Source organism: Sminthopsis crassicaudata, chromosome 2 (genome assembly GCF_048593235.1).
Source record: "Sminthopsis crassicaudata isolate SCR6 chromosome 2, ASM4859323v1, whole genome shotgun sequence".
NCBI lineage: Eukaryota > Metazoa > Chordata > Mammalia > Dasyuromorphia > Dasyuridae > Sminthopsis > Sminthopsis crassicaudata.
This window is the reverse complement of record NC_133618.1, coordinates 355,521,107-355,542,537: the sequence shown is the minus strand read 5'-3', so window position 1 is coordinate 355,542,537 and position 21,431 is coordinate 355,521,107. Positions and strand designations below refer to the sequence as shown.

General features: G+C 35.5%; 1 protein-coding gene across 1 annotated transcript in view; it reads right to left on the bottom strand.

Annotated features, from left to right (window-relative positions):
• Window positions 1-21,431, bottom strand: part of SPOCK1 (SPARC (osteonectin), cwcv and kazal like domains proteoglycan 1) — an 809,688-nt gene that overhangs the window by 133,670 nt on the left and 654,587 nt on the right. Inside the window, exon 6 of the mRNA XM_074290862.1 lies at window positions 4,494-4,608. Coding sequence (XP_074146963.1) covers window positions 4,494-4,608 — 115 coding nt within the window. The remainder of the gene's footprint in view (window positions 1-4,493; window positions 4,609-21,431) is intronic.

Sequence of the window (21,431 nt, the reverse complement as noted above, 5' to 3'; positions counted from 1 at the left end):
AAATCAAATTATCCTTGAGTATTTTTTATATACCCACAACAGAGTTACAGTTCTCAAGGGTTCTGTGTACCTTTTTCTGTTTCTCTTCAGTCTTGTGGATGTAGATCAAATTTTTTGTTTAAGTCTGGTTTTTTTCTTAGAAACATATAGAATTCCTCTGTTTCATTGAATGACCATCTTCTTCCATGGAAAAAGATGCTAAACTTAGCTGGGTAGTTCATTCTTGGTTGCAGTCCTTGATCTTTTGCCTTTCGGAATATCAGGTTCCAGGCCCTTCTATCTTTTAATGTGGAGGCAGCCAGATCTTGGGTGACCCTTATTGTGGCACCTTGGTATTTAAATTGTTTTTTTCTAGCTGCTTGCAGGATTTTCTCCTTTGTGTGGTAATTCTGCAGCTTAGCCACAATATTCCGTGGTGTTCTTTTTTTAGGGTCTATTTCAGAAGGAGTTCGATGAATTCTTTCCACATCTACTTTCCCTTCTGTTTCTATTATCTCTGGACAGTTCTCTTTGATAATTTCCTGTAAAATAGAATCTAGGCTCTTTTTTTGGTCATAGTTTTCTGGAAGTCCAATAATCCGCAGATTATCTCTCCTAGATCTATTTTCCAGGTCTATAGATTTTCCCAGTAAGTATTTGACGTTGTTCTCCAGCTTCTCATTTTTTTTGTTTTGTTTGACTGATTCTTGGGTTCTCTGTGAATCATTCATTTCTATTTGTTCCATCCTGACTTTTAAGGAGTTATTTTCTTCTTTCACAGTTTTTAGTTCTTTTTGTAAATGCCCAATTTCGTTTTTAAATGAGTTATTTTGCTCTATTGAATTTTTTTCCATTTCCCTAATTTTTTTTTTTGAGAATTATTTTCTTTTTCCAATTCAGAAATTCTATTTTCTTGAGACTTTTTTATCTTTTCCAATACAGAAATCCTACTTTCCTGTGTTTTTTTAACCTTTTCTAATTCACTAATTTTGTTTCCCTGCATCTCCTGTGAATTCTTTATTTTTTCCAACTCCAATTTCAGGACATTGTTATTCTCTATCATAACTTCTCTTTCCTTTCCCCATTTTTCTTCGATCTCCCTCAATTTTTTAAGAGCTTCTTCTAGGAGAGAGTTATGTGATGGGGGGCAGGAATCGTTCCCCTTTAGGTTGTTATCTTCTGAATCTTTGCTGTTAACTTCCTCGGGGTTGGATACCCGCTCTTTCTCTGTTTAGAAGGAATCTATAGTTTTTCTAGCTTTTTTGCTCATACTTAAAAAAAATCTTTTGGGGTCTGTCCCTGGGGTAGGAAATTATTTACTTCTTTACCAGCTTCCTCCCAGACCGGATGGATGCAGAGGCCCCTGCGCCCGAGCTAAGATAGAGCTCTGGGAGAGAGTTCCCCACCCCCTCCCTGGAAGTGCCTCAGAGGTGATTAGCACTACTGTGCTTCCAGGGCGTAGAATAGTGAAGACAGCAGGAAGCCCAGTCTATGTGTCCGGGTGGGGAGTGGATGTCTGCAGCAGGTGACGTGAGAAGCCCCTGCGCTCAAACTGGAAGTGTCTGCCAGAAACCGCGGTCCCTAGTTCAAAGGTTCCGCTTCTCTGGGACTTCCTGGAGCTGAGTTCCACTCCCTCCAGCTAAGCTAGGCAGTGTGTGTTGCCTTGGGCCGTATCCACCCACTTGTCAGTCTCTTAACTATTCTCAGGTAGTAGCTGAGGCCACACCCCCTGGTGCCGATTCTCTGCTGAGTCACCCCCAGGGTGGGGGGGGGGGGAATCTAATCTGAGTTTTAAAATATTTTGGCTTTCTCTTCTAAACTGCTAAATAATTAGCAGAGAAGAGCTAACAGCCTGTGCCAGATTCCTTTACCTCAGTGGCTTCTCTGATCCCAGAGCCCCTCCCAGCGCAATGGGCGCAGTGTGCCCCTACCCCACCGTCTGTGCTGGTCTTTCTTATTCCTCCCCTGAGAACTGACCTTTCCTGTTGAAACTCCAGATTCTCTTCAGCTGGTAAGTCGTGCTTCCAGTCCTTGTGGTATCTATCAGTTCTGAGCTAATTCTGAGACTTAATTTATCTAATTGGTTGTGAGGGAGTGAGGACGTTCACTGAGTCGTGTGTTTCTTCTCCGCCATCTTGGCTCCGCCCCCCTTCTTTATTTTTTTAAAAAAAGATCATGACATTTAGAATAACAAGGCTGGGGAATTAAATGTTTCTTTACATTTTTAATTTCTGACCATAATTTATCACTGAATATCATGTGAATGTGACTGAAAGGGTGGGGAAAGATTAATATAAACTGCTTTTAAATTATGTTTGCAGAGTACTTAGCCTTTACAAGAGACATTAAAGAACAAGTTTATGCCCTGGCTCCAGAGCTCGATTTACATTTTGCTAAGAGCCTTTGCAACATGTCCATGGGTTTTTCTACCCTATTGAGAAATTACTGAGAGCAAAAAAGCAGCCTCTTCTCCCTTTGCCTTTGCTTCTTTCCATTTTTGTGTTTGAATGTATTTCACAATGTAACTTTTAATAAGTAATAGAATTCGACAATCATCTGTCAACATGATGTGTGTACCAGAATCCAGCCCTTAAGTTGAAAACCCACAAGAAAAAAAGTACCTTACTCTTTTCTGCTCTTCCAAACAACTCAAGTGAAGAGATAGGGTTATTTCCCTGGGAGGATATTTTCCTAGGAAAAACTAGCAGCACATTTTTTTTATTTTTGTCAGACCTTCTTGACTTGTTGGCTCCAATCTACTTGTTAAATCAAGAAGAGTTCCATTCTCCCCCTATTAATTCAACATTAGACCTAGAGACCTAGAGACTGGCTCTTACCCAGTCTGCATTTCTTTTTCCTTAGAAAATTCGACATGAAGGAAAAATAATCAAGTTAACTCCCAGAGTTATTCTTATCCTTTTTTCTTTGTTTATTCCTTGGGAATGGAGGTCTAGTCAGGAACAACCTTGTAGAAATATTACCAGAAAATCTGCCAGTCTCTATTCAAATACTCCAGATAGGAAAGGATTGATATAGAGATCCTGAGATTTTAAGGGATGCAACTCTAGCTTAACCAAGTTCACCTTTCATTCTCTTGTACCAGTCTAAATTTGAATGGAATTAGATGAATTTTCTCAAAAAGAGAATAGCAAAGACAAATTTAAATAGGTTTCAGAAAGAGATGTGGGACAGAAATATTGCTGACTGAGTCAAGGACAAATAAACTTTATAGAGCAATAAACCTAGAAATGGGAGGAACTTATAAGACCATTTAATTCCATCCCCTCATTTTAGAGATGGGGAAACTCAGTTTCATTAAGATTAAAAATAGCACCAATCTCTCAGGGTTCTTGTAAGGATGAAATGAGATAATTATAAAGTGTTTAGAACAGTACCTGGCATATAGGAAATATTATATAAATATTAGCTATTACTAAAATAAGGATGATAATGATGAGGATGATGACAAGGAGGATGAGGATGATAATGGAAGTACAATTACTTGTCCAAGGTCACACAGGCATCTGCCAGAAATAGGATTTTAATCCCCAAGTCCTCTGAATCCACAGCTGGTATTCTTTCCACTTTTTGATTCAAAATGGAAGAAAGATAGGATTTTAAATTGATGAGGGGTGGCAGAAGAGTATATAAAAATACAGCTGGAATACAATTCTAAAGCCAAGTTCATCCACCACAAATTTTCACAAAATCCACAATTTGATTCCATTCAATATAATTCCATTTTACTTTCATAAATTAAACACACATGGTTGGTAGGCTATGGATACAAAGATACAATCGTAGACAATAAAAATCTGTCATTTGATAGCCAATCTTTTATATACATATATTGAAACTTTAAATTACAAAGTAATCTTTAAAAAGCCCCAGGCTCATGAAACTGAAGCTAATGCTAGAAGGTTCTGTTAGAAAGAAAGGTTGGAAAGCCCAGTCCAAGAGGATAATATTACTTTCACATTGCAAAGATCTTCCTTGATGTCCATTCTCTTGTGAAGGGCTTATTTCATTTTCATCCTTTAGCTTATTGTTAAAATGTCAAGCAAAACACATTAGTAATTGGCCAGACTATATGATTATGGAATCCCCTTAGTTCCAATTCTGAAATTTGGCCTTGAGAAATTCAAAGAAATGAGTTCATGGAAATCCATCTCACACCTACATCAGTCCTTTTTCTCCTTTCTGAGAAACACCAAACTCTCCTGGCCAATGTCTAGTTTTAACTTTTGCAAAAGTTGGGTGCCTTTCTTTGCCTTTTACTCTCAAGGATTATCAACATTTCATTTTCTTTTTTAAGTTTTATCAACTACATATACTTGTGTAGAAAAGTACCTGAATATGATGTGGAACTCTTAGCCAAAAAGCCTGCCTTTCAAGATAGCTATGATCTGGATTTTAAACTCCTGCTTGTATGTGTAGAAGACTAAAGCTGACATGCTCCTGGGCCTCCAAGACCTATGTCTCCATAAGAAATGCCCCCCAGAATCCAAACTCACTATTCTTCTCTGTCTTGTGCTTGGGATGTTCTGGCTCTGGAAGACATGGGCAGGGTCCCTCACATAGGGTTGTGAAGCCTTTTCCAGAGGAACAGGAATGGAACTCCAGCTTGCACTGCAGAAAGAAAAGTTACAGAAGCCTTTATTTGGGAGAATAGCTACATACATAAACTTCTCTCAAATGCACATTAAGGAGGAAAAAATATAAATTAATGAAAAAAATATATCTGGCAAGAAATGAAGTTACATTACTTCAACATAGAAGCATTTTCAGTAATTGGTTTTTTTTGTCTGTTTGTTTTGTTTTGTTTTGTTTTTAATGTCACCAGTAAAGAAAGATTCCATAATCAGAACAAGACTTTTTGTGGAAGCAAAAATTTTAAAACAAAGTAGTAGCCCATTATTTGTAATGGACCTTATTAAATTGTGGATAATAGGCATTGTAAAAAATAACAAAGATAAAAAATTCAGAGGAACATTCTAATATTTATATGACCTGATACAAAATTGAAAGAAACAGAACTGGAAAAGCAATATGGAGAATGATTATAACAATATAAAATGAATGAGTGATAAAATGAAACAATATTATAACAGTAATAAACAAGCTTGGCCCCAGAGAAGAATTGAGATAATGTACTTCCTTATTCTTCACAACTGGATGCTGCATTATGGATGATGAATATTGCATATATTGTCATTTGATATGGGGACATCTAGATGATGCAGTGGAGAGAACACTGGCCTGGAATAAGGAGGACCTGAGTTCAAATCTGGCCTAGGATTCTTAACATTTCTTAGCTGTGTGACCCTGGGCAAGTCATTTAACCCCAATTATCTTATCTCCCCCCAATTTTTTATATGGTTGATATAGTTAAATATACTGTTGATGCATATATGGTTAATATTTTGGTTTTTGCTAAACTACTTTTTTTTTTAACATTTTTTACTTACTACAAGGATAACTCAATTGGTAGGGGAAGGCTCTTGAGCTACAGATATGATGCAACAACAAAAGATATCAGTAACTTTTAAAATTTAAAATGCTTTGAGATATAATTGAGTTACTTTAATAAAGACATTAAACTTGATTGTATTTAGCATATAAATTCTACAGAAATGGTTGTTGCTACCTATTCTGAAATTTTTTTCTTTTAGGTTTTTTCAATTAGCCAAAAATCACTTCTTTATTTTCCACCACTCTTCCCTATTGAAAAGGGGAAAAAAGTTTTAACATATATTCATGGTTAAGCAAAACAAATTTATACATATTCTCCCACTTGGAGGCAACTAGGTGACATAGTGGATAGAGAGCTGAACCTTAAATTAATCAGTAAGATCTGAATTCAAACCTAACTTTAAAGTCAATAATGTGACTTTGGGCAAGTTATTTCACTTCTAATTCAGTTTCCTTAAGATAAAATGAAGATAATAGCAGCAACTCTCTTATAGGATTTTTTTAAGGATAAAATTATATGACATTTGGGAAAGCACATAATACAATAGATGGCATATAATAAACACTTAATAAATGCTTACTCCTTTCTCAAGGAGTTTAATGCCTGTCTTAAAATCTTCATCCTTATTCTTTGCCTGACATACAGATAGAAATCCTCTAGAATACTTTATCATCTCATTTCATTAACCTCCCCAATTTCTTTGATCTACATCATCGCTCTAGTTTAATGTATCCACATATCTTGGATCTCATCATCACTCATAACTGTACTTATCTCCATTACTCTGAAATATGAACCTTCTCTCAATGACCATCATTTCTTTTCCTGCCATTTTTTGCTCTATACTTTTTCTTTTAGACCTATTATTTGCCCTCACAAATTTCATCTAATTCCTTTAACACTGTCTGTTCCCTGAACTGTCTGTTCTCTTCTACTCTGACCTTCCTTTTTTTTTCTTTTTTTAATCCCACAAGTACAACTATTATAATATCATCTGCACTCTTATTCTATCACAACTGATACCTCATCAAATCTGAACCAAGCATCATTCACCTCTATTTTCACATACACAATTAAATGTGCTATAGATAGAATTCATGCTTCTTGGGTTCACTATCTCAATCAATACCTATTAACAATTGGGTGTCAGTCACCCTCATCCAACAGTTTTTCCTTCAATTATGCTTATGATACTTTTCTCTCTTGTGATTTTCTCACCACCTGTCTGATGGCACTTTCTTACTGGAACAGATTTCCCCATTTCCCATTCCTTTCATCGATATCCCCCAAGGCTCTGTCCTAGGACATTTTCTCTTTCTCTGTGCTTTCTCTGTTGATAAACTCATCAGTTCCAATGGTTTAAATTATCATTTCTTTGAAGATTATTTCCAAATCTATATATCTAGTCATAATCTTACATCAGAATTTCATTCCCCACATTGCCAACTACCTTTTAGATATTTCTAATTAGATATTCTCTTGCTATCCTAAACCCAAGATGACACTCATAATGTTTCCTCCAGATCCATTCTGCTTCTAAGTTTCTGTTATAATCTTTTGAAGCTGGAGAATTTTGTGATCATGAAGTCATTTTTGAAACTCCCCTCTTCTGCTTCCCTAACCCCATAATTAATCACTTATCAACTTTATAGGATCAGAAACTTAGAACTGAACTGGACCTTAAAAGGCCACTGAGACCAAAACTCTCATTTTTCAGATAAAGAAATTGCAGGCAGAAAGTTGTGACTTCTCCAGAGTTACTTAGCTTCCTAGTGAGGCAGAATATGTCTTGAAGTCAAGAATTTTCTAATTCAGAATGCACAATATTTATTTCATTCCCTTATCTTTGTTTATGAGGCCACTATCCTAATTCAGACTTTAACTATTTCTTATGCAATGGTCTCCTAATTGGTCTTATTGTTCTGTTTCTTCCTACTTCCTCTTACATTTCATTCTCTACTGGAGAGATAGAGAGCATCCAGCCTGTAGGCCATGTAAGACCTATTAAATCTTTTGTTAAGGCAACTATTTTGAGTTCTAAAATTGAAAATTTTATATGGTTCATGAATGATGTTAAAAATATCTAAATAGATCATGTCAGGGAAAAAAAAAGATCCCCCCTTACTCTACACAGTAATCAAAATAATCTCCAGAAGATATTTCTCCCTTAACACTTCCTTGCCCACATAATATCCACAAAACCAGATACAAAGAAGAATAAGAGGCATAAGATGGCTATAATGACTGTGGTTCCAATGAAATTATGAAGGATCAGGTGAGGAAATTTCCTTGGCCAATATAATTGGCACCTTCTCTGTAATTGCCTAGAAGTTAAATGACTTGTTTAGAGTCCCAGAACAGAATTTGTTTCCCTGAATTTGGGACTATATATTCCACATTATCTCCCAGGTATAGCATATCAAGGAGAATAACAATGAAAAGGTCCAATTCATCAAAGATACATGGAAAGTAACAAAAAAAGACCTGTTCTCAAGATCTGAGTTCAAATGTTGCTTCTTGACATTATTTCAGTATGGGAAAATTATTATCCTCTCTGACTCTCAGTTTCTTCAATGTCACCATGGTATGTTTCTCCAGAAAAAGACAAATGGGGTCACAAAGAGTCAGATATGACTGAATAGAATGAAATATACCCTATTTCATTACTAACAGTGGCAGCATGGATAGAGAACTAGCCTTGGCATTGAGATTATCTGGTTTAAAATGAACTCTGACTATGTGACTCTGAAAAAGACACATATCAGGATTCTAGGCCAGAGCAGTCAAATTCAAATAGACAAGAATTCCTGTGGCTACATATTGACTTAGAAAACCACAAATTCACATCATCTATGATGTATTGTAGTTTTAATTATTTCTTTTTTTAGTAAAGTATTTATTTATTTATTTTTATTAAAGCTTTTTATTTACAAAGCAAATACATGGGTAATTTTTCCAACTTTGAGCCTTGCATAAGATTTTGTTCCAAATTTTCCACTCCTCCCCATCTCCTCCTGTAGTTGGCAGGTAGTCCAATATATGTTAAATATGTTGAAATGCATGTTAGATGCAATATATGTGTGTATGTGTGTGTGTGTGTGTGTGTGTGTGTATATGTATATATATATATATATACATATATATATAAATATATATGTATATATATGCATATATATATATATATATATATACATATATATACATATATATATTATATTCAGTTATCTTGTTGCACAAAAAAAATCAGATCAAGGAGGAAGAAAAAGAAAAACAGAAAAAAAATATGCAAGCAAATAACAACAGAGAAAGTGAGAATGCTATATTGTGTTCCACACTCTGTTTCCACAGTTCTCTTTCTGGGTGGAGATGACTCTCTTCATCACTGCACAAGTAGAACTGGTTTGAATCATCTCAATGTTGAAGGGAGCAATATCCATCAGAACTGATCATTGTATGGTCTTGTTATAGTCCTGGTTCTGTTCATTTCACTTGGCATCAATTCATGTAGGTCTCTCCAAGCCTCTCTGAAATCATCCTACTGGTCATTTCTTATAGAACAATAGTATTCCATAGAATTCATATACCATAATTTATTCAGCCATTCTCTAATTGATGGGCATCCACTCAGTTTCCAGTTTTTTGCCACTCCAAAGACGGCTGCCACAGACATTTTTGCACATACAGGTCCCTTTCCCTCCTTAAAGACTTCTTTGGGATGTACTCCCAGTAGAAACACTGCTGGATCAAAGGGTATGCACAGTTTAATAACTTTTTGAACATACTTCCCAACTGCTCTCCAAAATGGTTGGATACACTCACAATTCCACCCACAATGTATCAGTTTCCCAGTTTTTCCACATCCCCTCCAACATTCATCATTATCTTTTCCTGTTACATAGCCAATCTGACAGGTATATAGTGGTATCTCAGAGTTGTCTTAATTTTCATTTCTCTAATCAATAGTGATTTGGAGCACCTTTTTTATGTGGCTACAAATAGTTTCAATTTTTTCATCTGAAAATTGTCTGTTCATATTCTTTGACCATTTGTCAATTAGAGAATGGCTTGAACTATTATAAATTTGAGTCAATTCTCGATATATTTTAGAAATGAGGCCTTTTTCAGATCCTTTGCATATAAACCTATTTTCCTAGTTTATTGTTTCCCTTCTAATCTCGTCTGCATTAGTTTTGTTTGTGTAAAACCTTTTTAACTTAATGTAATCAAAATTATTTATTTTATGACCAATAATGGTCTCTAGTTCTTCTTTGGTCACAAATTCCTTCCTCCCCACAAATCTGAGAGGTAAACTTTACTATGTCATTCTAATTTGTTTATAATATCATTCTTTATGTCTAGATCATGAATCTTTTTCAAAATATTTTCATGTATGGTGTTAGGTGTGGGTCTATGCCTATTCTCTGCCATACTAGTTTCCAATTTTTCCAGCAGTTTTTGTCAATTAGTGAATTCTTATCCCAAAAGCTGGGGCCTTTGGGTTTGTCAAATACCAGATTGTTGTTGGCTATTTTGTTCTGTGAACCTAACCTATTCCACTGATCAACTTCTCTATTTCTTAGCCAGTACCAAATAATTTTGATCACCACTGCTTTATAATGTCGTTTTAGATCTAGTGCAGGTAGGCCACCTTCATGTGCTTTTCTCTTCATTAATTCCTTTAAAATTCCTGACCTTTTGTTCTTCCAGATGAATTTTGTTGTTATTTTTTTCTAGGTCAGTAAAATACTTTCTTGGAGGGTGATTGGCATAGCACTAAATAAATAATTAGTTTATGTAGTATTGTCATCTTTATTATAATCTCTTGATTTATCCATGAGTACTTGATATTTTTCCAATTGCTTAGATCCGATTTTATTTGTGTGGAAAGTGTTTTGTAGTTTTGCTTGTGTAATTCTTGCCTTTCCCTTGGCAGATAGATTCCCAAATATTTTGTATTATCAACAGTTATTTTAAATGGGATTTCTCTTTGTATCTTTTGCTGTTGGGTATTGTTAGTGATATATAACAATGCTGATGATTTATGTGCATTTATTTTGTTTCTTGCAAACAATCTAGTCTGCTATCTGCTTAGCTTTTATGGGAGAGTTCACCCCATTCACATTTACATTTAAAACTACTAATTCTGTATTTTCTGCCATCTTATTAACCCCAAATTATATTTTTCTCTTTCCTTTTTCCCTTTCCCTCCTCCCCAGTATTTTACTTATGAGCACTACTTGCCTCAATCAGTCCTCCACCTTTAGAGACCCTCTCTCTTTCTTACACCTTTCCCCTACTATTTTTCTTCCTCCTTCTATTTAGCCTACCCCTTTCCATTTTACCCTTTCTCCTCCCACTTTTCTATAAGATGAGAGATGTTTCTCAGTGAAACCAAATATATCTAATATTCTTTCTTTGGGCCAAATCTGATGAGAGTAAGATTCACACAATATTTATCACCCTCCTTTTTTTCCCTCAATTATAACATATTTTCTTTGCCTCTTCATGAGATGTAATTTTATTTTACCTTCACTTTCCCCCTTTTTTCTTTTACAATCCCCTTTCCATTTCTAGTTTCTTTTTTATAACAGTAAAATCATATTATACATGTACTTTCAATGTATACCCATAACAGAAATACTGTGCTCAAAAGTTTTTTTTTTCTTTTTAACTCTTTGTTTCTCTTGAGTTCTATATTTAGAGGTCAAACTTTTTGTTTAACTCTTGTCTTTTCATCAAAAATAAATGGAATTCACCAGTGTTATTGAATGTCCATTTTCTTCCCCCCCCCCAAAAAAAAAAATGCTCAGCTTAGCTAGGTAGTTTATTCTTGGCTGCATTCCAAGCTCCTTTATCTTTCAGAATATCAGATTCCAGGCCCTTCAGTCTCTTAAAGTGGAAGCTGCTAGATCCTGAGTAATTCTTATTGTGGTTCCTCTGTATTTGAATTCTTTCTTGAATTGTGTCTCAAATTTAGCCATGACATTCCTTGGGATTTTAGTTTTGGGGTCTCTTTCAGGAGGTGTTCAGTGAATTCTTTCAATGGTCATTTTACCTTCTGATTCTATGATATCTGGGCAGTTCTCTTTGATGACTTCCTGAAAGATAGTGTCTAACCTCTTTTTTTTCATCATGTATTTCAAGGAGTTCAATAATCCATAGATTATCTCTTCCAGCTCTATTTTTCAGGTCGGTTATTTTCCCAATTAGGTATTTTACATTTTTTTCTATTTTTTCTTTTTTTTGGTTTTGTTTGACTAATTTTTGTTTTGTCATTGAGTCATTCATTTCCATTTGTTCATTTTAGTGAATCATTTTCTTTATTTACTTTTTCTACTTCTTTTTGTATTTTTCTGTAATTTCCAGACTAGCTCTCTGGAGGACTTTGAGATTAGCCTGAGCCCTTGGTCTTAGTAGAGGCGTGAAGGAGGTAGGAGAGCTGCCATGTGGCTGATCAAAGATGGAGTCTGGAATCTGGTGTCTTATCTTGTGTCTGTGGCTGAGAGATAATCTTCTTGTCTGAGACTTCTTTTAAATATTTCACTATGATTACATCACTATTTACATTGAGCATGCACAATTGTAGCCATTACTACACAAGTGCTAACTATAGTAGCATTACATCACCACAACATATTAAGTATATGTACTTAACTGGAATGATTAGCTAGAGAATCATTATTTCATCAATCATACTGAGTCTTAAGTATACCTTTTCAGAGTTCTGTCCCCCTACATTTGTCAAATTGAATTTTCAGATGAGTTGTTTTGTTCTATGGATTTTTTTTTCCATTTCACAAATTCTATTTTCCTGGAAGTTGCTTTCTTTTTTCATTTTATCAGATTTATTTTTTAATGAGTTATATGCTTTTTCCATTTCACTAAGTCTATTTTGTAATAAATTTTCTTCATATAATTTCTGTGTTGCCTTTTCTAAACCCTCTTGCAAATTTTTCATTTCCTTTCCCCAATTTTCTTCTAGCTCTCTTTCAAGATCTTTTTAAATTTCTTCTAGGAGACCAGATTATATCACCTAATGAGTATCTGTGACCAGATATGAACTTAGGTCTTCCTGTCTCCAGACTCAGTATGCTATCCATTTACCTATCTAGCTAATTGATGGTAGACACATTCAAATCAGCTTTGGCCACATTCTTTTTTAAATTTTATTTTTTACCTCATTTGATAACTTCACTCATAGTGTCTTTGAGACAAGGCTGTAAAGGAAAAAGAAATATAAGACTTTACGCTTAGTTCTTGGCTTCTAATTTGTTCTTTTTGTATTTTTGTATGTAAGAGTGGGACTTCTCAGGGACCTAATATGTTTCAAAAGTTGAGTACGATGCCTCTGTACCCCAGCATTCCAAAGCCCAAAGGGTAATTTGGTGTCCCTATGTTCCAGGTCAGGTTTTTCAGTTAGTCTGAAATCAGTGCCTAGAGGAATAAGACTTTTTGCTCAAATGTCAATGAAAGCTTTGAAAAGAATTCATCTAGCAGCTGTGATAAATCTTTACATGAACCTGGTAGGACCAAGATTATTCAAGAATTGATCTGAATTCAACTATTTTCCCCCTCAGAGAAGAACAGTATGGAGAGTAAGCTCTATAGGTCTTGGGTGAAATGTTATCTTTCCTTCCTATAGTTTAAAGTAAATGTCTCTTTTAAAATCTAATTGATATTTGATTTAGGTGATTAAATGCACCTAGGTTGATAATCACTGATCAAAAAGAAGGGAGCAAAATAACAAGTGGGATTCAAAATGATATCCATCAAGAAAAGATACTCTAGGAGCCCCTTGGGGTACTCTAGGTTCCTGAAGGCTAGATAGAAGCCCTTCTGACTCTGGTATAGAGAGGTCAGAACATACTTGCTATGCTATGAAATATACTCAGAAGATCTGAACTCAAATCCTTCTTCTAAATTTCATTATATTTGTAGTCTTGAGAGACCCATTTGCCTTCCCTTAGCATCAGTTTCTTCATATATGAAATGAAGGGAATTGAGCATAATGTTCTTTAGGTACTGTCTCATCTCAAGGTGATGAGATGTCAGCTTGAATTCTTTTGACTAGGGGCAACAAATATCTATTCTTTCTGTCTCTTTAGTTAGTGACTAGTTATCCATTATTTTATGTTTAGGCAATTTCCAAGGAAGAGGATGCAGTATGCCCTTATACATCATAAAGAAAGGTATCTCTTCTAAAGAGCAGCCTCCACAATAGCCTGTCAGAATGGTACCCTTATAAACAGGACACAATAGCATCTTGAAAACATCATTTTTTTCCATATGAAATCTTAAGCACCATAGAAAGTCAACCATTAAAAAGGAACCCAGACATTTCAAGCAAGATACTTAAATATAAACTAGAGTGACAGTTTATTTGGGTAAAGGGAGAAAAGCAAAAATTTTAAAAAGAAAATGCTTTGGACGTTCTGCTCCTGTTATGTTTTAAGGATCCCAATTAAATACTCTATGCAAACATTAATCTAATCTTCCCAATTGTTATCAGGAAACTGCTCAGCCTTTAAGAAATATCAAGGACCCCCAACCAAAAATTAAACTTGAAATACAAAAATTAAAAGGAGAAATCAATAAAATTGAAAGTAAAAAAACTATTGAATTAATAAATAAAACCAAGAGTTGGTTTTATGAAAAAGCCAATAAAATAGATAAACCTTTGGTAAATTTGATCAAAAAAAAGAAAGAGGAAAATCAAATTGATAGTCTTACAAATGAAAAGGGGGATCTTTCCACCAATGAAGAGGAAATAAGAGAAATAATAAGGAGTTACTTTGCCCAACTTTATGCCAATAAATTTGATAACTTAAGTGAAATGGATGACTTCCTCCAAAAATATAGGCTCCCTAGATTAACAGAGGAGGAGATAAATTGCTTAAATAGTCCCATTTCAGAAAAAGAAATAGAACAAGCTATTAATCAACTCCCCAGGAAAAAATCCCCAGGGCCAGATGGATTCACATGTGAATTCTACCAAACATTTAAAGAACAATTAGCCCCAATGTTATATAACTTATTTGAAAAAATAGGGGATGAAGGAGTCCTACCAAACTCCTTTTATGACACAGACATGGTACTGATACCTAAACCAGGTCGATCGAAAACTGAGAAAGAAAATTATAGACCAATCTCCTTAATGAATATTGATGCTAAAATCTTAAATAAGATATTAGCAAAAAGACTTCAGAAAATCATCTCCAGGATAATACACTATGATCAAGTAGGATTTATTCCAGGAATGCAGGGCTGGTTTAATATTAGGAAAACTATTAATATAATTGACCATATTAATAATCAAATTAATAAGAACCATATGATCATCTCAATAGATGCAGAAAAAGCATTTGACAAAATCCAACATCCATTCCTACTAAAAACTCTTGAGAGTATAGGAATAAATGGACTATTCCTTAGAATAATCAGGAGCATATATTTAAGACCTTCAGTAAGCATAATATGCAATAGAAATAAACTGCAACCTTTCCCAGTAAGATCAGAAGTGAAACAAGGTTGCCCACTATCACCATTACTATTCAATATAGTACTAGAAACGCTAGCCTCGGCAATAAGAGCCGAGAAAGAGATTCAAGGAATTAGAGTAGGAAATGAGGAAATTAAACTATCACTTTTTGCAGATGACATGATGGTATACTTAGAGAACCCCAAAGACTCTGCTAAAAAGCTACTAGAAATAATTCAAAATTTCAGCAAAGTGGCAGGATACAAAATAAATCCACATAAATCCTCGGCATTTTTATATATCACTAACAAAATGCAACAGCAAGAGATACAAAGAGAAATTCCATTCCAAACAAATGTTGAGAGTATAAAATATTTGGGAATCCATCTACCAAAGAAAAGTCAGGAATTATATGAGAAAAATTACAAAACACTTGCCACAAAAATAAAATCAGATTTAAATAATTGGAAAGACATTCAGTGCTCTTGGATAGGCCGAGCGAATATAATAAAGATGAAAATACTCCCCAAACTAATCTATTTATTTAGTGCTATACCACTCAGACTACCAAGAAACTATTTCAATGACCTAGAAAAAATAACAACAAAATTCATATGGAAGAATAAAAGGTCGAGAATTGCAAGGGAACTAATGAAAAAAAAAACTCAGAGGAGTGTGGTCTAAGTGTACCTGATCTAAAGCTATATTATATAGCAGCAGTCACCAAAACCATTTGGTATTGGCTACGAAATAGACCGGTAGATCAGTGGAACAGATTAGATACAAAGGACAAAAAAGGGTACATCTATAGCAATCTAATCTTTGACAAACCCAAAGATTCCAACATTAGGGATAAAAATTCATTATTCGGAAAAAACTGTTGGGAAAACTGGAAATTGGTATGGCAGAAATTAGATATGGATCCACACTTAACACCATATACCAAGATAAGATCAAAATGGGTCCATGATTTCGGCATAAAGAGGGAGATAATAAATAGATTAGAGGAACAGAGGATAATCTACCTCTCAGACTTGTGGAGGAGGAAGGAATTTATGACCAGAGGAGAACTAGAGATCATTATTGATCACAAAATAGAAGATTTTGATTACATCAAACTAAAAAGTTTCTGTACAAATAATACTAATGCAAACAAGATTAGAAGGGAAGCAACAAATTGGGAAAATATTTTTAAAAACAAAGGTTCTGACAAAGGTCTCATTTCCAAAATATATAGAGAACTGACCATAATTTATAAGAAACCGAACCATTCTCCAATTGATAAATGGTCAAATGATATGAACAGACAATTCTCAGAGGAAGAAATTGAAACTATATCCACTCACATGAAAGAGTGTTCCAAATCACTACTGATCAGAGAAATGCAAATTAAGACCACTCTGAGATACCACTACACACCTGTCAGATTGGCTAAGATGACAGGAACAAATAATGATAAATGTTGGAGGGGATGTGGGGAAATTGGGACACTAATACATTGCTGGTGGAGTTGCGAAAGAATCCAGCCATTCTGGAGAGCAATCTGGAATTATGCCCAAAAAGTTATCAAACTGTGCATACCCTTTGACCCAGCAGTGCTACTACTGGGCTTATATCCCAAAGAAATACTAAAGAGCGGAAAGAGACATATATGTGCCAAAATGTTTGTGGCAGCTCTTTTTGTTGTAGCTAGAAACTGGAAGATGAATGGATGTCCATCAGTTGGAGAATGGTTGGGTAAATTGTGGTATATGAAGGTTATGGAATATTATTGCTCTGTAAGAAATGACCAGCAGGAGGAATACAGAGAGGCCTGGAGAGACTTAAATCAACTGATGCTGAGTGAAATGAGCAGAATCAGAAGATCACTGTACACTTCAACAACAATACTGTATGAGGATGTATTCTGATGGAAGTGGAAATCTTCAACATAAAGAAGATCCAACTCACTTCCAGTTGATCAATGATGGACAGAGGTAGCTACACCCAGAGAAGAAACACTGGGAAGTGAATGTAAATTGTTAGCACTAATATCTGTCTGCCCAGGTTGCATGTACCTTCGGATTCTAATGTTTATTGTGCAACAAGAAAATGATATTCACACACATGTATTGTACCTAGACTATATTGTAACACATGTAAAATGTATGGGATTGCCTGTCATCGGGGGGAGGGAATAGAGGGAGGGGGGGTAATTTGGAAAAATGAATACAAGGGATAATATTATAAATATATATATATAAAATAAAAAAACATTAAAAAAAAAAAAAAAGAATTATCAAGGAACTGACCTACAAAGAGAGTCCAGTGTAGCCAAAAGACTTGGGTTTGTTATTAACTATATATCAGTATGATCATTACTAGCTGTATGATCCACAAAAAGGGCTAATTTGCTTTGCTAAGCGCCTCAAATTCCTAATTTGTAAACTGCAGATAATCTTACTTATACTAAATACCTCTCAAGGTTAATGTAAGGGTCAAGTAAGAGAGAATGAATTTGAAGTACATTTCAAATTACAAAACTCTAGGAAATGTGAGCAGTATCTTATCATTATCATTACCATTACCACTACACACAGGAAGCATGTATTAAACGCATGGTCAACGAATGAGAGGCAGTAGAAGTGGAAGGCAGTATAGCAAAAAGAGAAATGGGAAGAACGCTAAATGAGAAATCAAAAGCCTGGACCAGGACACTTGCAAAAGCATCATTGTCAGCAAGTCACTTATCCTATTTTGGTCTCAGTTTCTTCATCTAGAAAAAAATGAGGGCCAGAGACAAGATGGCAGAGAAAGCACACGTGATTTTCTAAACTCCTCTCATACCCTCACAATCAGTTATTAAATTCATCCTCAAAAATAGCACTTGACTGGTAAAATTCACAAAGACTAGAAGTATAACTCACCAGACGAAGATAATCTGGAAGTTCGTCAGAAAAGGTTTCTCCTGGGGGCCGAAGCAAATTAACACTAGTAGGGAAATAGGAGAAGCTAGCAAACTGAGGGGACCAGGGAAGGGGCTGGCTTCTGTGGTTAGAAAAATTACACAAGACAACTCTAGCTGATTGCTCTGCTTGGTTGCAAAACAGCAGACCAGCAGAGAAATTAAAGCCAAAGGCATAGGGTACTCTAAAAAATGCCATAAACTAATAGGACCTGGCTTTACCTATCCAAAACTGGAAGTGAATCAGCACAGACCACAACACAGCTGTGCAGCCCCATTCTGTAGTATGGAGCTTTTCCTTGGGGCAATTACAAATCTGCACAGCAGAACAGCATAGCCTTGTGCAGCCTCTAATCTGCACTGCACATTGGGGGGGGGGGGGAGGCTCAGCCTGGGCTAATACAACTTCCTCAGCATGACTGTGCTTCCCTGGGCAGAGACACTTGCCCTCCTTGAGTGACTATTCACTCTAATACTCATAGCCCTATGGCTTGAGGCAGTAAAACTTTAGCACAGTGGTCCTCAAACTTTTTAAACAGGGGGCCAGTTCACTGCCCCTCAGACTGTTGGCAGGCTAGACTATAGTAAAAACAAAAACTCACACTCTGTCTCGGCCCCTCATCCCATTTGCCATAACCCAGGGGGCCACATAAATGTCCTTAGCTGGCTGAATCTGGCCGGTAGGTCATAGTTTGAGAACCCCTGCAAAGTTTAGCTGTTAGACCTCTAGCCTCAGGGCAGTGGCCAATGTGCACAGTGGGCTTCTTCACTGGTCACTTCCACAGTTCAACCTGTGCTAATCAGGTCTGAATCACTTCTGGTGGGGAACTCTTTCCCAGAGCACTCCCAAAGTTCGCCACTCTTTACAGCCCATTGAGACCTATCCTTCCTTTGCAGGGGAAACTGGTAACCTCTTGTCCTGAAGGCAGACCCTAAAAGCTTTAAAAAATGAGTAAGAAAATCAAAAGGATATCGATAGCTTCTATACAGAAAGAGAGCAAGTTTTTTTTAATATATATTATCCCTTGTATTCATTTTTCCAAATTATCCCCTCCCTCCCTCCACTCCCTCCCCCCGATGACAGGTAATCCCATACATTTTACATGTGTTACAATATAAACTAGATACAATATATGTGTGTAAATCCAATTTTCTTGTTGCACATTAAGTATCAACTTCCGAAGGTATAAGTAACTTGGGTAGATAGACAGTAGTGCTAACAATTTACATTCACTTCCCAGTGTTCCTTCTCTGGGTGTAGTTATTTCTGTCCATCATTGATCAACTGGAAGTGAGTTGGATTTTTTTTATGTTGAAGATATCCACTTCCATCAGAATACATCTTCATACATCTTCATACAGCATTGAAGTGTACAGCGATCTTCTGGTTCTGTTCATTTCACTCAGCATCAGTTGATGTAAGTCTCTTCAAGCCTCTCTGTATTCCTCCTGCTGGTCATTTCTTACAGAGCAATAATATTCCATAACCTTCATATACCATAATTTACCCAACCATTCTCCAATTGAAGGGCATCCATTCCTCTTCCAGTTTCTAGCCACTACGAAAAGAGCTGCCACAAACATTTTGGCACATACAGGTCTCATTCCACTCTTTAGTATTTCTTTGGGATATAATCCCAATAACAGCAATGCTGGGTCAAAGGGTATGCACAGTTTGATAACTTTTTGGGCATAGTTCCAAATTACTCTCCAGAATGGCTGGATTCTTTCACAACTCCACCAACAATGTATCAGTGTCCCAGTTTTCCCACATCCCCTCCAACATTCATCATTATTTGTTCCTGTCATTTTAGCTAATCTGACAGGTGTGTAGTGGTATCTCAGAGTTGTCTTAATTTGCATTTCTCTGATCAGTAGTGATTTGGAACACTCTTTCATATGAGTGGAAATAGTTTCAATTTCATCATCTGAGAATTGTCTGTTCATATCCTTTGACCATTTATCAATTGGAGAATGGTTCGGTTTCTTATAAATTAGGGTCAGTTCTCTATATATTTTGGAAATGAGACCTTTGTCAGAACCTTTACTTTTAAAAATATTTTCCCAATTTGTTACTTCCCTTCTAATCTTGTTTGCATTACTATTGTTTGTACAGAAACTTTTTAGTTTGATGTAATCAAAATCTTCTATTTTGTGATCAATAATGATCTCTAGTTCTCCTCTGGTCATAAATTCCTTCCTCTTCCACAGGTCTGAGAGGTAGACTTTTTTCTGTTCCTCTAATCTATTTATTATCTCACTCTTTATGCCTAAATCATGGACCCATTTTGATCTTATCTTGGCATATGGTGTTAAGTGTGGATCCATATCTAATTTCTGCCATACTAATTTCCAGTTTTCCCAACAGTTTTTTCCAAATAATGAATTTTTGTCCCTAATGTTGGTATCTTTGGGTTTGTCAAAGATTAGATTGCTATAGATGTACCCTTTTTTGTCCTTTGTATCTAATCTGTTCCACTGATCTACCGTTCTATTTCTTAGCCAGTACCAAATGGTTTTGGTGACTGCTGCTATATAATATAGCTTTAGATCAGATACACTTAGACCACCTTCCTCTGACTTTTTTTTTCATTAGTTCCCTTGCAATTCTCGACCTTTTATTCTTCCATATGAATTTTGTTGTTATTTTTTCTAGGTCATTAAAATAGTTTCTTGGTAGTCTGAGTGGTATAGCACTAAATAAATAGATTAGTTTGGGGAGTATTTTCATCTTTATTATATTCGCTCGGCCTATCCAAGAGCACTGAATGTCTTTCCAATTATTTAAATCTGACTTTATTTTTGTGGCAAGTGTTTTGTAATTTTTCTCATATAATTCCTGACTATTCTTTGGTAGATGGATTCCCAAATATTTTATACTCTCAACATTTGTTTGGAATGGAATTTCTCTTTGTATCTCTTGCTGTTGCATTTCGTTGGTGATATATAAAAATGCTGAAGATTTATGTGGATTTATTTTGTATCCTGCCACTTTGCTAAAATTCTGAATTATTTCTAATAGCTTTTTAGCAGAGTCTTTGGGGTTCTCTAAGTATACCATCATGTCATCTGCAAAGAGTGATACTTTGATTTCCTCATTTCCTACTCTAATTCCTTGAATCTCTTTCTCGGCTCTTAATGCCGAGGCTAGCGTTTCTTAGTACTCTATTGAATAGGAATGGTGATAGTGGGCAACCTTGTTTCACTCCTGATCTTACTGGGAAAGGTTGCAGTTTATTTCTATTGCTTATTATGCTTACTGAAGGTCTTAAATATATGCTCCTGATTATTTTAAGGAATAGTCCATTTATTCCTATACTCTCAAGCGTTTTTAGTAGGAATGGATGTTGGATTTTGTCAAATGCTTTTTCTGCATCTATTGAGATGATCATATGGTTTTTATTAATTTGATTATTAATATGGTCAATTATACTAACAGTTTTCCTAATATAAAACCAGCCCTGCATTCCTGGAATAAATCCTACTTGATCATAGTGTATTATCCTGGAGATGATTTTCTGAAGTCTTTTTGCTAATATCTTATTTAAGATTTTAGC